Source organism: Numida meleagris, chromosome 2 (genome assembly GCF_002078875.1).
Source record: "Numida meleagris isolate 19003 breed g44 Domestic line chromosome 2, NumMel1.0, whole genome shotgun sequence".
Taxonomy (NCBI): Eukaryota; Metazoa; Chordata; class Aves; order Galliformes; family Numididae; genus Numida; species Numida meleagris.
In genome coordinates this window covers 8,517,945-8,532,115 of record NC_034410.1, presented here as the reverse complement: position 1 = coordinate 8,532,115, position 14,171 = coordinate 8,517,945, and the positions used below count along the sequence as shown (strand labels likewise).

The 14,171-nt window shown below is 35.2% G+C and overlaps 1 protein-coding gene across 2 annotated transcripts in view; it reads left to right on the top strand.

The window, feature by feature from the left end:
- The window catches only part of PTPRN2 (protein tyrosine phosphatase, receptor type N2), a 636,306-nt gene that overhangs the window by 237,705 nt on the left and 384,430 nt on the right, over positions 1-14,171 (top strand). For both annotated transcript variants that reach the window (XR_002435341.1, XM_021387625.1), the window contains exons 7-9: positions 4,382-4,636; positions 6,010-6,050; positions 7,554-7,927. Coding sequence is in view for 1 of the 2 variants with exons in the window: in XM_021387625.1 (XP_021243300.1) it covers positions 4,382-4,636; positions 6,010-6,050; positions 7,554-7,927 (670 nt within the window). In the remaining variant the exon portion in view is untranslated. The remainder of the gene's footprint in view (positions 1-4,381; positions 4,637-6,009; positions 6,051-7,553; positions 7,928-14,171) is intronic.

The following is a 14,171-nucleotide window of genomic DNA, read 5'->3' as shown; positions in this document are numbered from 1 at the left end:
ATATTTGTGTGTATTAGCCATATCAAATCGTTTACAAATGAGAATGAACAAGTACCATATTACAAAGTGGACATGGACACTTCAGCAGCATTTCAGTAAACTAGGAAGACTTTGTGTAGACCTCAATTTCACCAGGCTGTTATAGACCTTTTGGTGACTCTTCCTCCCACTGTACTGTAAACGTGATACTCCTCATACTTATTACCTTTGGTTATTGCCTTCAGTCCTCAGCATTTTAAAATCAGCCTAAGTTTTCACTTACACTGGCAGAAGTGTAGGCGTTGTTGACCAGAGTAGGAATAGCAGCAACAGAGGAACAGAAGGCTCCTCTATAAGAATATTTTAATGAAACAGAAGGACTTGCAGTGAGCTTGTTAGTAGAAACTGGAGTACAGCCAGTGGCCATTCGGTTTCTCATGTGAATGCTCCTCATCTTTCATTTCCTTTTTTTTCTTTTTTTCTTTTTTTTTTTTTGAGGTTATTGACAATAATCTTTTGGAAGTGGGCTGGAGAGATAATGCTTAGGTAAAGTAATAAACATGAAGAACAGTAGGTTTGGAAAAAATGAAATGGAATGGAAATGACAAGGCTATATTGACTACGTGTTGTTGACTAGCTCAGTAGTTGGTTCTGACAGCTGGCTGCAAAAGAACTAAAACAAGCAAACAAAAAATCAGTAGTGCTACTTTAATAGAGCCCTTTTAATTATATATTACCTGAAACATAATTCTGCTTTAAGATTTTTTTTCTGATATTGATGTAATGGCCAATAACTAGCTTGCTTAAAGCTTAAAGGCAAATGCAGAAGGAAGTTATTTTTGTGAGGTTTAAGTCTTACTTTCATCTTGAAAACCCCAGATTGCTGATTTTTCAAATTAGAATCTTGAGCAACTTGAGACTTGACTCTGCTACTGAATTCATGTAATTTGAACTAGCTTGTTTGTCTTAAATGAATGAATATATTTTATACAACTTTTACTCAATTGTTTTTATCCTTATTCTATTTGCTAAAGTTTATTTGAAACATCTCCAGATGTCAAACTTTGTAGTATGTTAAACACTGAAATACTTCAAAAGTCTTATTCCTGTATTTGGAAAATAGATAAATGTTGAGGATTCTAAGTAGCATTAGCATTTATTGAACTTGAAACCCAGAAGAGTCTAAATTTAAAAAAAAATAGAGCTTGAGCAGCTAAGCATGTAAGTGTTTTTGAAACTTCTTCATAAATCTAATTTCTTGGTAAGATGTTTCCTAATAGCTTGAAAATCACAGTAGCAGAATGACATTTTTCTCAATGTGCTCTGGTTAGAAACAGGCATCCTAAAGCTAGGGAAAAGAAATGTGGTTTCTGTTCTGAAGCTGAACAAATTGAAAATACTTCAAAACTACTGTTGGAAGGTGAGTGAGTGGCCCTAAATCAGTTAGTATCATTGAATAGTTAGGAAATTCATCTGGATTGTGGGAAACTCATGTATAGGGCTTCAATCTGCTGTTCCTCTTTTGCCTAGAAGGGAATGACATTAAAAAAGTTATTAGTTTGCTTCTTAGTTGTTGTTCTTAAAATTCCTTCACACTTGTTATCGACAAGTTCTGTGACCATTCCACATTTACAAAGGGGCTTAGAAATACAGAGGTATATCCCTCATCTGCAGTAAAAGTGATTCTAAATATTTTTCTAGAGGTATTCAAAAAAATTCAAAATTTCATTCATAGATTATTAACTGCTGTACTTAATGGGTTATTCATATCAGTGGAGAAATGGATAAAAGCTCTTGAAAAAAATAGTTACTGAAATCATCCTAGTTTTCATTCTGTTGTAGATGCTCAGATGTCAGGTCATCAGACTGTTCCAAGAATATTTTTCCTACTGCAGTGTATTTGCAATATGTCTTTTTGCATTTACTTGAAAAGTTTTAGTTTTTGATTTTGAACTGACATATATTCTTTCTTTGCTGACTTTATTACTTTTGCTTCAATAATTCAGGTTTTTGTGTCATGTCATGTTATTGGTCGATATTTCTATGAAACATAAGAACAGAAGTGATACCTAAGCAGCAACAAGACTTGTGTAGTAATCTGGCAGTGCTGGTATTTCTTACAGCTTAATTTCCTGTATTGCTGCTTTGTGTGACACCTTCACATAATGGCCATCCTCTAAATAGCTGTTGTGCTTCCCAGAAAAGTTTCTTGAACTCAGTTTCATCCAGTCCAACCATCAACATGATCATCTTGTAGGTCTTTTCCAACCTAGTTAATTCTATGATTCTATGTCTAGTGAAAATTTCTATTGAAGTTAGAATCAATTTGCTCTTGTGTATTCCCTTTCTAAAACAAAGTATTTGGTCATTAATTTTTTTTCTGTATTATTTAATACAGGGGTTGGATACAATACAATAAGAAGAAAGTGTTCAACATTTGTTATTACTTAGCTTCCACTGAATTTCAGCCTTAATTTTTTTACCTTCAAGTTTCTTGGTCTGGAGAATTTGGCATAGATTGTGGGATTTAGTCATCAGCTCTCTCACTGAACATTTCTTTTCCTTTACTCTGCTTTTACAGAATGGTACCATAATCTTTGTTGGCAGCCACGATCTAAAACAACTTCAAACACTCTTCAACTCACAGTAAACCTACTATTTAAAATACTTAAGCCACCTTGGCTTTTACTGACTAAATAATCCAGGGAAAATAGGGCTACTTTAGTTGGTGAGTTATGGGAACCTGAGCATGGTTTAGTGATGGGTCTCTGTCGGTCATGTTGGTGTTTGGACTTGGTGATCTTCAAAGTCTTTCCAAACCCAGATGATTCTATGATTTTAACTTTGTGGGATCAAAAAGAAAATGATAGAAATGTCCAATGTCTTGGCCTCTTTCTCCAGTGGCAAACAATCCTCGGTTCATGTTCCTGAAAAATCACAGGAGTTCCGCCTTTTCCCTAGAGCAGAGAAATCTCTTACTACTACTTCTTAACTAGTACTGTGAGAAACAAAACCTTTTATTTTGCCTTTCTTCTTTCAATGTTTTATTCTTTGTCAGACGGGACATTAGGAAAAATATCTTTACTGTGAAGGTGCTCAAAGACCGGTACAGATTTCCTAGATTTGATGCCTCAGGCCCATTAGTGTGAAAGAGACATTTGGATAATGCCCTCAGTAATGTGCTTTATCTTTTGATTACCCTTGAGGTGGTAAGACATTTGGCAGTGTTTCTAGAAGAGGTTGGATGTTGCCTTCAGATTGCTTATATATAAGTTTATACATTCAGCAGTCTACATCTTCTTACACAAGTGAAAGGTTTCTTGCTTGCATGCATATGTGTATTAAATTTCTGAAGAACATGAATAAGCAGAACAGAAGCATGATTGGAAATGTTTTTTGGGATGCCAGAAGAAGCCCTTAATTTAGCGTTTCTTTCTCCAAGAGATATTAGGCTGAATTTTACAGTTATGTGGAATGGAACTAAAGGATACTTGCAGTCAGAAAGGTACCTTTCCTGAACAGGTGCTACACTACATCTTCTAGTTCACCTTTAATATCCACTGTCCTTGAATTTTCTCTTCTTTAAAACTTTTTTCACATCAGTGTTGGTTCAGGTGTTGGGTCTTTTTTGTTGGTGTTTGTTGGTTTGTTTGTTTCCTAAATATATGTCCATTTGATTTTCTTGGTCTGGACTGTCATCTTAACATTTCTTTCCTTAAGGTGAGTTATAAAACATTTTTCCCCATGCTGTTTATAGCTGACAAACCAAAACTGTGTTTGATGAAGTTCATTTTTTTCAAAGTGTCTACTTTCCAAGATAAACCATTATGATTTAGAAGGTTTGTCCTTTACATATACATGTATGAAATAATTTTAATTGGATTGGAGCTTTGTGATTGAATGACAAAATATCTGACTGCTTCTTTTCCAGAACTGCATACAGTTGCAAAAACCAAATCAGCAAAGAAACATGACATCTAATAAATACTATCGTATTTGCTGTAGATAGGTACTGTTTTTTAGTGCAGCTTAAAAAAAACTGAGCTGCGTTAATACTTGTCTTCAGTTTTTGAGTCCCTTTGGACTAGGAAACAGTGCTGAGTTTGTAAAGAAGAAGTGAAAATTTATCTTCATCTCTCTAGGACAACTTGTTAGGTTGTAGTGGGATGGATTCACCTTGTCATAAAATGTAACATCCATTTTTAATACTGTGTTTTTTGTGAGGACATCAGCTAACTTCAGTTTATGTATTGGCTCCCTGAATGTGTATGCACTTCTGAAAAAAAAGACAGTCTTCAAAAAGGAAGATACCTTTCAGGAAATATTGAAGATATTTCTGATAAAAGCACATATGCTTCTTGCATACAGCTAAACCTTGTGCTTATGTTGTTTTGTGATCCAGAAACACTTATTAAAGGTGTACTGAAGGACCTAGAGAAACACCAGGTGAATGTGGAGAATCTCAGCTCAACAGAACTGGATGAGATTGCTGATACTATTGCTAATGCAATTCAGACTGCCAGCATTCAGGAAAAAAATGAAGATGGTGCTGGAAAAACTAGAGAAGAAAAAGCAGAAACAAAAATTAAGAAAGGAGATGCTCAAGGAAGAGCAGAAATTCATACTGGATTAATGGAAAACAGTGTTAACATACCAGGTATTGATTGCAACAATTAAATACTGTGAAGGATAGCTAGCTTAATTTTCCTTTGTTTTACATTAGTACTAGACATTTTTAAAATTGGTTTTAAAGAAGACAGGAGGGGAAGTTTTTGTATTTTTTCCCAAAGGCTGCAAAGCATGAGCTTTGTTGTTTTCTTTTTAAGGCAGATACTTTATTTACCTAAAATACATCTGTTTGTGAACATTTGATCTTCAAGCTTCACAAACAAGATAAACCTACACACTCAGTAATACTGAAAGACAAATTGCTTAATGCTGCGTGGTCTAATTTCCCATTCTTTAAAATGAGATGTTTAAGCAAAAGGATAATGAAAGATGATTGTATTCCAAGAATGTGTTTCGAAATATGTGGAAAAAATAATTGAATTTTACAGACAATCATTCCTTAATGTACCACAATTGCTTTGCAAAAGAAACTCTTAGACAGGTACATATAGAAAACAACTTGTACCTTTACATGCTTAGGGAACATAAAGAGTTATTGTGATTATTTCCTTCATTCTGGACATGTATTTCCATGGTGATGCAGAGTTAGGATCTACAGTATTTATCATTAGTGAACTGATATCACAGCAGAACTTAAATTTCCATTTACACATTCTTTACTTTAGGAATGTTATGACATCTAGTACCCCAAAAAACAAATGACATCAGCGATTTTAAATTATTGTCTTCTTTTCCTCCCCAAGGTAGGAGAATGATTGCAGTGGTGATATATTGAAAACCTTACTAGTAAGAGATGTTCTGGTTATTTTAATTGCCAGTTCTGTCTGTAGATGAAAATGAGGAGTTTTGAGGGTTTGTCCTAAATCCTGCTGGGAGAAATGAATAAGTCTTAGTTCATAAACCAAACACCCAACATTGGCTGAGATTAATGAAGAGACTGCATATCATTACTGTAGTTAAACTACAACATGATTTTCGTAGACAATATAAAAATAACTCTTTTTTTTTTCTTTTTCACTAAAATGTGTGAGGGGTGTTTATGTTTCTTTTTTCTTTAATGCAAATGTCCATTCAGCCAGTTAGAATAATTTTTGATTTTTTCTTAGATATCGATAAACTGATATGAAGATCAGACACTTAATTAGCAAAATAACACTATTAGATTGGCTCTTGAAGTACTCTGTCTATTGATCTTGCATTAATTTGCTGTCAAACTGAGGTTAGAATAACAATACTGAATTATACAGTGCTCTTTACTCTGCCCTTTCAGCTTTGATGTCTTAATGTTTAAATTGCATGAAAAGGCCACCACTACAAACAAAGCAGCCTATAAGCAGTGTTTGTTTCACGTGTGATGTTTTCCCTTCATAACTGTGTATTTGTGCTTTTCACATTCTGCAGACAATGGAGTGCCTGAAGCCAGTCCCAGAACTTATCAAGAGGTAGAGTACCAATATTTTCACAAAACAAAACATTCCATCCCAAAATATCAGGTTTTTATACAGTGGGGGTCAAAATTTCATCTTTGAATCATAAGAATTGTTTTGTGTCTTGTGCAAGTATAATTCATTATCACAGCATAAGAAATTTTTTGTTGATGCATTGAAGTATTAAGTGGACGTTTATCTAAACCTTAACTAAGATGGATTCCAAAAAGCAAGATTGAGGATCAAGTCTTTTTTTTTTTTTTTTTGCCTTTCTTTCAGCTGTAAATAGTCAGAATTCATAACAGATCCCAAGTTCGGAGAAATTGAGTCTCTTTCCCTGGTTAGTTAATTTGGAGTACTGAGGTGTTCTAATGAAAATACTTTGCTTTCCTGTGCCATCTGACTTCTGGTTTGGGGGAAAGTAAGCATCATTGCTCAGATACCTAGTTTTGCAAAGCAGTTGAGTAAAACACATTCTCTCTGAGGACACCTGTATGTGGGAGGGTTCAGAATTGTTTCTCCTTACATGGGGTCTGCTGTTCTTCAGTTTTTCACTTTAAAATTAATTCTTCCAAATTGTTTAATATCAGAGATGATTCAAAAGTTTTAGGCATTGAAACTCTTCCCAAGGTGGTAACATCAGATTTGGGATTCTAATCAAAATAACTTTAATAATATTCCTCATGAACTTCGAATCATACCCTGTAGACTTGTCCTATATTCATCCATTCATGAGGTCTATTTATCATTCTTTTTATGGGTTTCATGGAGCAAAAATACTCAAGGAAATATTTTTTAAAAACTGAAGTAAACTTTTCCTGCAATATGCTCTGTCAAAAAGCTACAACTGCAAGAGTCAAAAATGAGTAAATCCTTTTCTGTTTGCAGTAAAATCTCTTCTATAGCTGTCCATCTACCAAGCAGGGCAAACACATAGGTGGGCAATTTGTCAGGAGTTTTAACCACCCACATGAAATTCTTCAGGGGGATAAAGCGCTGCATTCATGACTGATTATAGAGTGAATGAATGAATTTATTGGTGACAGTTTGAATAAAGGATGTGAAAAAAATATATTTAACACAGAGCACGGAGTGCCCATAAGCCATCATCTCCTTCCAAGTCCTTGGCTGCAATAAATTTTTATATAATGAGTCTACCTAATGAGTAATTCCAGGCAAGTGTTTTGATGTTTGCTCATTTGCTTGTTGTTTCAGTTTATTAGACAGATTTTCTCTGAGTAAAGGTACTGTGGTATTTGAATAAGAAAATAACTATAAACTATGAAAAAAAAAATTCCCCCATGTTAAGTCTATTGAAAAGTGCAGTGGCATAATTTAAGGTTCATTTATTATTACTGAATAAATATTGTGTTCTTGCATAGTCTTGAAGCATGCAGAAATAAATAAAATGACCATACTCTATGAATAATATACCAATATAAACTTGAAAGAATATATCCAGGTTTTTTCGTTGTAACACATGTAGTTTTACAAATAATAATATTCTTTTTAATACAGGAGAACACTGCAAAATTAATTAATTTCTTGAAAAATAGTGCATTACCTGGAAACATGCCTAAAGACCTAATACCCGAAGAATCTACTAAGTCAGAAACCAAGAAATCTGAAGACACTGACTCTTCTTCCTCAGAAGAAATAAATGCCGGTGTGGAAAATGTAAAAAGTGAGACTTTCTCCAGGGAGCTGACAGCTGCAAAGAGCACCGAATCTGACTCCAAAGACCCAAGTGAGACCCGCTACTGGATTAAGAATGCTTTAGTGCAGGATGGAACCTCCTATGAACAGCCTCAGAAAAATGCAGGACAAGGCATACAGCTTGAAGTGAAGTCTGCAGAAGAGAAAGAATATGGCTATATTGTGACATTGAAAGAGTAAGTACAGCAGCCAATTTGAATGGCTTTTTAAATGTATAAAATATGAAGTCATTGCACCTAATGAAATATGAATGCACAAGAGGAAAATGCCACAGGCTTGATTTTCAATACATCTGAAACTGTTTGCTGCTGGTTCAGTACTTCGATGAAAATATAAGAAAACAGTTCCTTTTTTTTTTTTACAGTCGCCTTTCCTCCAGTGTGGAAGATACTTAGTTTTGTAGGTCTTTTACTTAGACTTTATCTTCTCATGTTCCAGTGACCTTCCAATATGTCAGTAAGTGTGCTTATAGTTAGGATGTGCTCTTTAAATATTTGACTTGAAAGTGGCCTAAATATCAATGCCTGAGTCATTCTTTGAAAAAATGGCACACAATAATAAAGCACAATGTTTTCTCTGTGGTTTCATTTTTGATCAGAAACTGACACAAATAGGAATCTAAACCTCCTAGATGCAGCTAGTTTAGAAAGAAAGACCTAATTATTTCAGGTCATGTCACTAATGAATTTGACATTTCATACTATATTTTCTAAAGGCAACTTTTTCCACTAGTGATAGACAGTTTATCATAGGAGCATTTGGGATTTGAAACATTGAGAGCACTTTTACATCCTTATCATCCTGTAAGAGCAACGTTATATTTGATTAGCCATCCTAACTCAATTTGTCTGAAAAGTTAGGAATTTCTAGGGTGACCTTACAGTTCTCTGCTCAATATTATTGAGAAACTGAGACAGAAACTTCCATTGCATAGATAGATTCTTTTGTCTGACTCATTAATGGGATCGAAGACAATGGAACTGTTAAGAGTTCTTGTTTTGACCACACTATGTTGTTTGGAAACGCTTTCAGCTGGGTACCAGGAAGAACAGCTTTCTCCCAGGGGTGGCACTTGAGAAAGATGGGATCACAAAGAAAAGATGATATTTTGGAGGAAGAGATTTTGTGTAGCACATGGAGGAACAGGCAGTAGAAAGGAGAGTGAAAGCTGAGGCTCGGCAGTGTGCAAACATCAAAGAGACAGAGAAAGACAGAGATTTCTCAAAAAGAAGGGAACAAACACCTGCTCTCAGAGATAATGTAAGGAATATATTCATAGGACTCAGAGGTTACCCTGCAGAAAATAAAAGTTAGTTATCGGAATCAGAAACCCTGAAGGAGGGTGCTCCTTCTCTGGGAGTTTTGGAGTATCTGCTTTAAGGAGAGTCCTAAATGATTTGGCGTCCTCTTACACTTCTGTGAACTTGCTTGTGTGTCACTCGTTCATCACTTAATCATCAAGTGCTTTGGTTTTAATTAACCGGATTAAGCTGCTTTTGCAACCACAATTTTGAGTTGTTTTCCTGTAACATGTTCAGTCTTGATGACTGATTATTACTGGAAACTGGAACCTGGCTAACTATTCTAAAAAACTTCTTTCTAGAGAAAGCTAGTTATTAATGGATAATTCTTCCAGTCTTTTGTTTCGGTCCCACCTTGGTCCTTCAAGTAGGTTGCCAACAAGGCACTCAGGAATCTCCTGAGTTATTGAAAGCAGTTCACCAGAAATTCATGGGAGACTCCAGTTTAACCGCACCTCTGTGTCCTGCATATGAATGCTATGTTAAACAGTAGAAGCTACTTTTTATCACAGCTCAGTGCTATTTCTCTCAACTCCTATCAGTCTGGAAGGCACCTTTATGTCCCGTTGGCACTTAATTCATTCATAAATTCTCTAAAAACTTTAATAACTGTATGCTCTGACTTCCACTCTTTGCAGCATGTAGACTGTTTGCTCATCTTACCAGGTTTTCTTCCTATCTACCACAGCTAATGTCTATTGTTGTTCAGTGGAACTTGCTGAAGAAGTTTGTTTGTCTAAAGGCTCCTGGTCCTAGAGGACTCCACATAAACAAATATAATTTATTGTAGTTTTGTTCAGCTCCTTTACTAATTTTAATAAAAGACAAAAGGTACATTACTTACATATAAGGTTATTGCATTTTTTGTCATTTTGAGGCAAGATGCTTTTAGATAAACATGGGGATGTAGTTAAAAATGCCCAGATACCTTTTTAGTAAATGAGATTAAACTAGTTCAAGTGTTTCAAATATATATGTTTATCAAAATATATATTTTTATATATTTGTAATGGTAACCAGCTTGTTACACAAAGCATATAGTATCTGCATCCAGTTAAATTAACGGATAACTCGTCACTGCATTCTTAGCACAATGGGAACTTTTTTTAAAAATGTATTCTGAAATTTCACAAAAATAAAAGCTAGAAAATTACACATGCTAAAAATGAACTCGTCCACTCTGCAGGAACAGTGAAATGTGTTCCATAATGGTTGAGGTATCTATTACTTACGAATATTTCTCATAAACATTTGTTTAGTTCATAAAGTGGCCTTAGAGAGCAATTGGATTAGTGTAGCTGAGAGTTTTAATAAAGACTTGTTTTCATGAAGGTTGCTGTAATTCTATCCTTTCTGGGGAGAGAGAGGATAGAGAAAGTGATAATGTTCATTAACTATTACTGCACAGAAGGGAAATGTTAATGTTCCCTGTATCGGTTGGTTTGGTTTTATACTGCATATCAGTACAAAATCAGTCAATGTTTGCATTAAATAAATAATAGTCACAATTGCAATAAGGGTATGCTGCACATTTATATGTATCTGTGCATGTATATAATACTCACACAGTGAAGTAAAGGCACTGGAACTATTCCTAGAAAATTATTTAATCTGTGTGAATCCAAAATCACTCTTGCTTGAGAGGTGATTGTAGTCTATAAGTATTTGGGAAATCAGTTTTTTAAAGTGCTGTATTTTAAATATGAGGGAAGCTGGAGCTAAATATATGCACAAATTATGTTTTTCTAAGCCTGAGTTTTAGACAAATATGAAGTATGTTTCTAATAGCAATAAGCACATTTAAGATTATAGAATTAAAATTATGATTAGAGTGGGGTTTGTCTTTGAAATCCAACTTTAAGTTGTGCACATGAAATGAAATGCTGAAATACAATGTGAGAGGTACTTTTTTATTTTCTGATAATACTGTCTTTGTATATTTTTCGCTTTTCTCCAGAAACCAATATGTCATAGTTCCAACCCATCAATTTTTATTGGCCACGATTTTTTGGTGCAGTGCAGCTTCATTTTTATGGCTGAAACAGTGGTCTTCTGGTAAGAAAGGGAAATAGTCCAGCATATTTGTACACTAGGGATAATAGCTTGAGTTCTTTTCATCCTGTGATCTGAAAATGGAACTGAAAAGATTATCCTCAGTGGTATAGTTGACAGATGTCAAAGGTGATCCATTCACTATTAGATTCTCAGGCTTCCATGGCTTTGCAAGCATGACCCAAGGAGATATTACGACTGCTTCAGTGAACTCCTAAGACGCCAGCTTTTAATTGTGCCACAAAGAAAAGATAAACATTTTCATGTAATACTTAAATAAAAGATTTGTGATAGTTTAAAGATTTGTCAAAATGGCAGTGTGATTATCAATGGCAAGAACAATAGGTCACTCCTGCTGTGTTTGTATAGTGACCTTTCAGATGGTTGGAGCAGTGCAATCCATACCAATCCATAATATCCATCAGCACTAAGCTTCAGAATGAATTGACAGCTTCAGTGGAGAAAATTGTCCAGCAAATCCTCCACTGTGCTGCTTCAGCACTTTATTATGCTGAGAAACAAATCAAATTGGGTGATTTACTTTGTTTACTCTTCTCTCCTTCAAAAAACTGATATTCAACCACTGTAGGATTTGTGTGAAAGAGGTTTGTTTCTTTCTCAGAATTACTTCTGTGAACTGTTTCTACTAATCTTAGCTCTGAAATTCTGAAGTAATCCTACAAAATGAAATTATCTGAGGGAATTTACTTTCACTTGCATGCTGCTTCAGCCATAGTTATAAAATACCTCCCTGTTATAGTGGGAATCTATCAGTGGGAGCTCTCCAATCAGAGAAGTCTTGGACCAAAGAACTCTTCCTCTTTTCTGAACTTCTAGTTTTTAAAGTATGGAAAGCTTTTTTTTTATGCAAAAAGATGCCAACACTCTCATTTGTGTGGCAGGATATGCTCTGAGATGAGGGCCAAAATCCCACAATCAAAACATTTAAACAGTGCTTAGGCTCCGGAGTCCCTTGTGAGGCAATCCAAAGCCTGGCTATCCAGAACATGTAGTTCTTACCAGAAAAACGAAGTGCAAGCTGCTGCTTGCTCAGCAGTGTAAACAGTGAAGCTGGTGTGCAGTTTTGTAACTAGTAGCAAGATTTAAATGCACTAAGGGAAATTCTAGTTCGAGAGTAGACAGTTCATTTCTTTTCACTGCTTAATCGTAATAATTTGAACTTCAAATGCAGAGAAACCTGTCTTATTTTGTGATTTGTCAGAATATGTGTGCTGCAAGGCATGGGCTGAAAAGCATGTCCTGTGAGAAGAGGACTGTTTCTAGTTTAGAGAAAAGGAGTTTTAGAGATTACCTCATTGCTCTCTGCATCTCCCTGAGGAGGGGAAGCAGAGGGCTCCTCTAGTAACTGATGACAGGACTTGTGGGAACAGCAAAAGCTGCTCCAGTGGAGGCTTAGACTGGACATTGCGAGAATGTCTTTAATGTGAGGATGGTCAAACAATGGAACAGGCTTACAAGAGTGGTGGTTGATGCCCCATGCCTGTCAAGTGGTCAGGAGGAATTTGTATCATGCCCTTTAAATTTGTTTAGCCCTGAGGTGATCAGGCAGTTGGACTTGGTGATCTTTTTAGATCACTTCCAAATGAACTATTCTGAAATCTAAGGTTTTTCACATACATTCAAGCTCATAGCAGCTCAGTTGGCTTGTGAGCCAACTTCTGGCATTGGCGTATTAGTCAGTTCCTAGATAGTTTGTGTTTTGTCACATGCTAACTCAATTCCAGACTGTCTACATAGAATTAGATAGGTTGTAAATCTGTTCACAACATTTTAACTTAATTGGATCATACAGTCAGTTCTGTGCTTTTAATTTGAGGTAGCTGGTATTCTGTTCAGTTACTTCTGAAAGAGCTGAAAATTGATCTACTGTTCATAGTATAAAACTGCCACGATAGATGATTAGTCTGACCCATTTAATGTGCTAAGGGTTAGGTTGATTCTAAGAGCTGGAAACTATTTCTGCGCCTTCAGAGAGGTGATAAAGGATGGTGCTCTGCATATAATGATTAATTCCTACAGGATGTTGCTCAGGTTAGGACCCTGGAGCTGGGTTGTACAGAATTCTCAGTTCATTCCCCAAGTTTTCTGTTTTCCTAGGCAAGTCGTTAAAGAATTGTATTTTCGTGATCTTCATCATTTGTTATTTCTACCAGAGATATGCAGGGCACTTTAATTGCTTTTAAAAATGAAATATAAAATAAAAATGAATCACAATGTATACAACAATGAAACAGGAATGATAGGTTTTATTGTTCTTTGTTGCTGGGAAGTCTTGATGTGTCTTAGAAGCTGAGCTTTTGTATTTCTTGAGGCTTTTCAGCTTTCCTTAGAAAATAATAACAGAATGTTCTTGTCCTTTAGTATACACATGTACAAACAGAAACACTGATTTGACCTTCGCTACATATCTCAGTGTCCTTTTTGAAATTGTTATTCTATATGCAAGTGTATTTTATCAAGGGGAAAAAAATTGTGCATATCTTCATGTAACTTCTACGACTAGCTTTAAAAACTGAAAGAAATAAAACAGAAATGCTCTTGGTACTAAAGTTTGTTAAAATCAGTTCCTGACAGCACTGCTCACAGGCAAAAAAAAAAAAAAAAGGAAAAATGTAAAGTTCTTACTGCTCAATTTATCACTTTCACTGGTAGACTCTGCCCATGTATAAATAAGTAACTGTCCAAAATTGAACTTAAAGCCAAAAGTTTTGCTTCTTATAATGTAGCTTGATCTGCTCCATAAATATTGCAAGTAGAAAAACTTGCCTATGAATTTATCAGTGAGAGACAATTCTGTCATTGTCTCAGCACCATAACCAATATATAAAAGTAAATCTAGAATATTCCTTGGTTAGCTGTTCACATGTAATTATTCACACTCCCTAGTGTTTTTTAGACACAAAATCATTTTTTCCTCTTTAATCCTCCAGTATCATTGTGATACTGAGTGGCAGAAATCACATCCTTCACATCACTGCTTTAATGCAGTTTCATCTTAATTCTGATGTTATATATTCCCATAGGAAAATTATACTTCATGCATCTT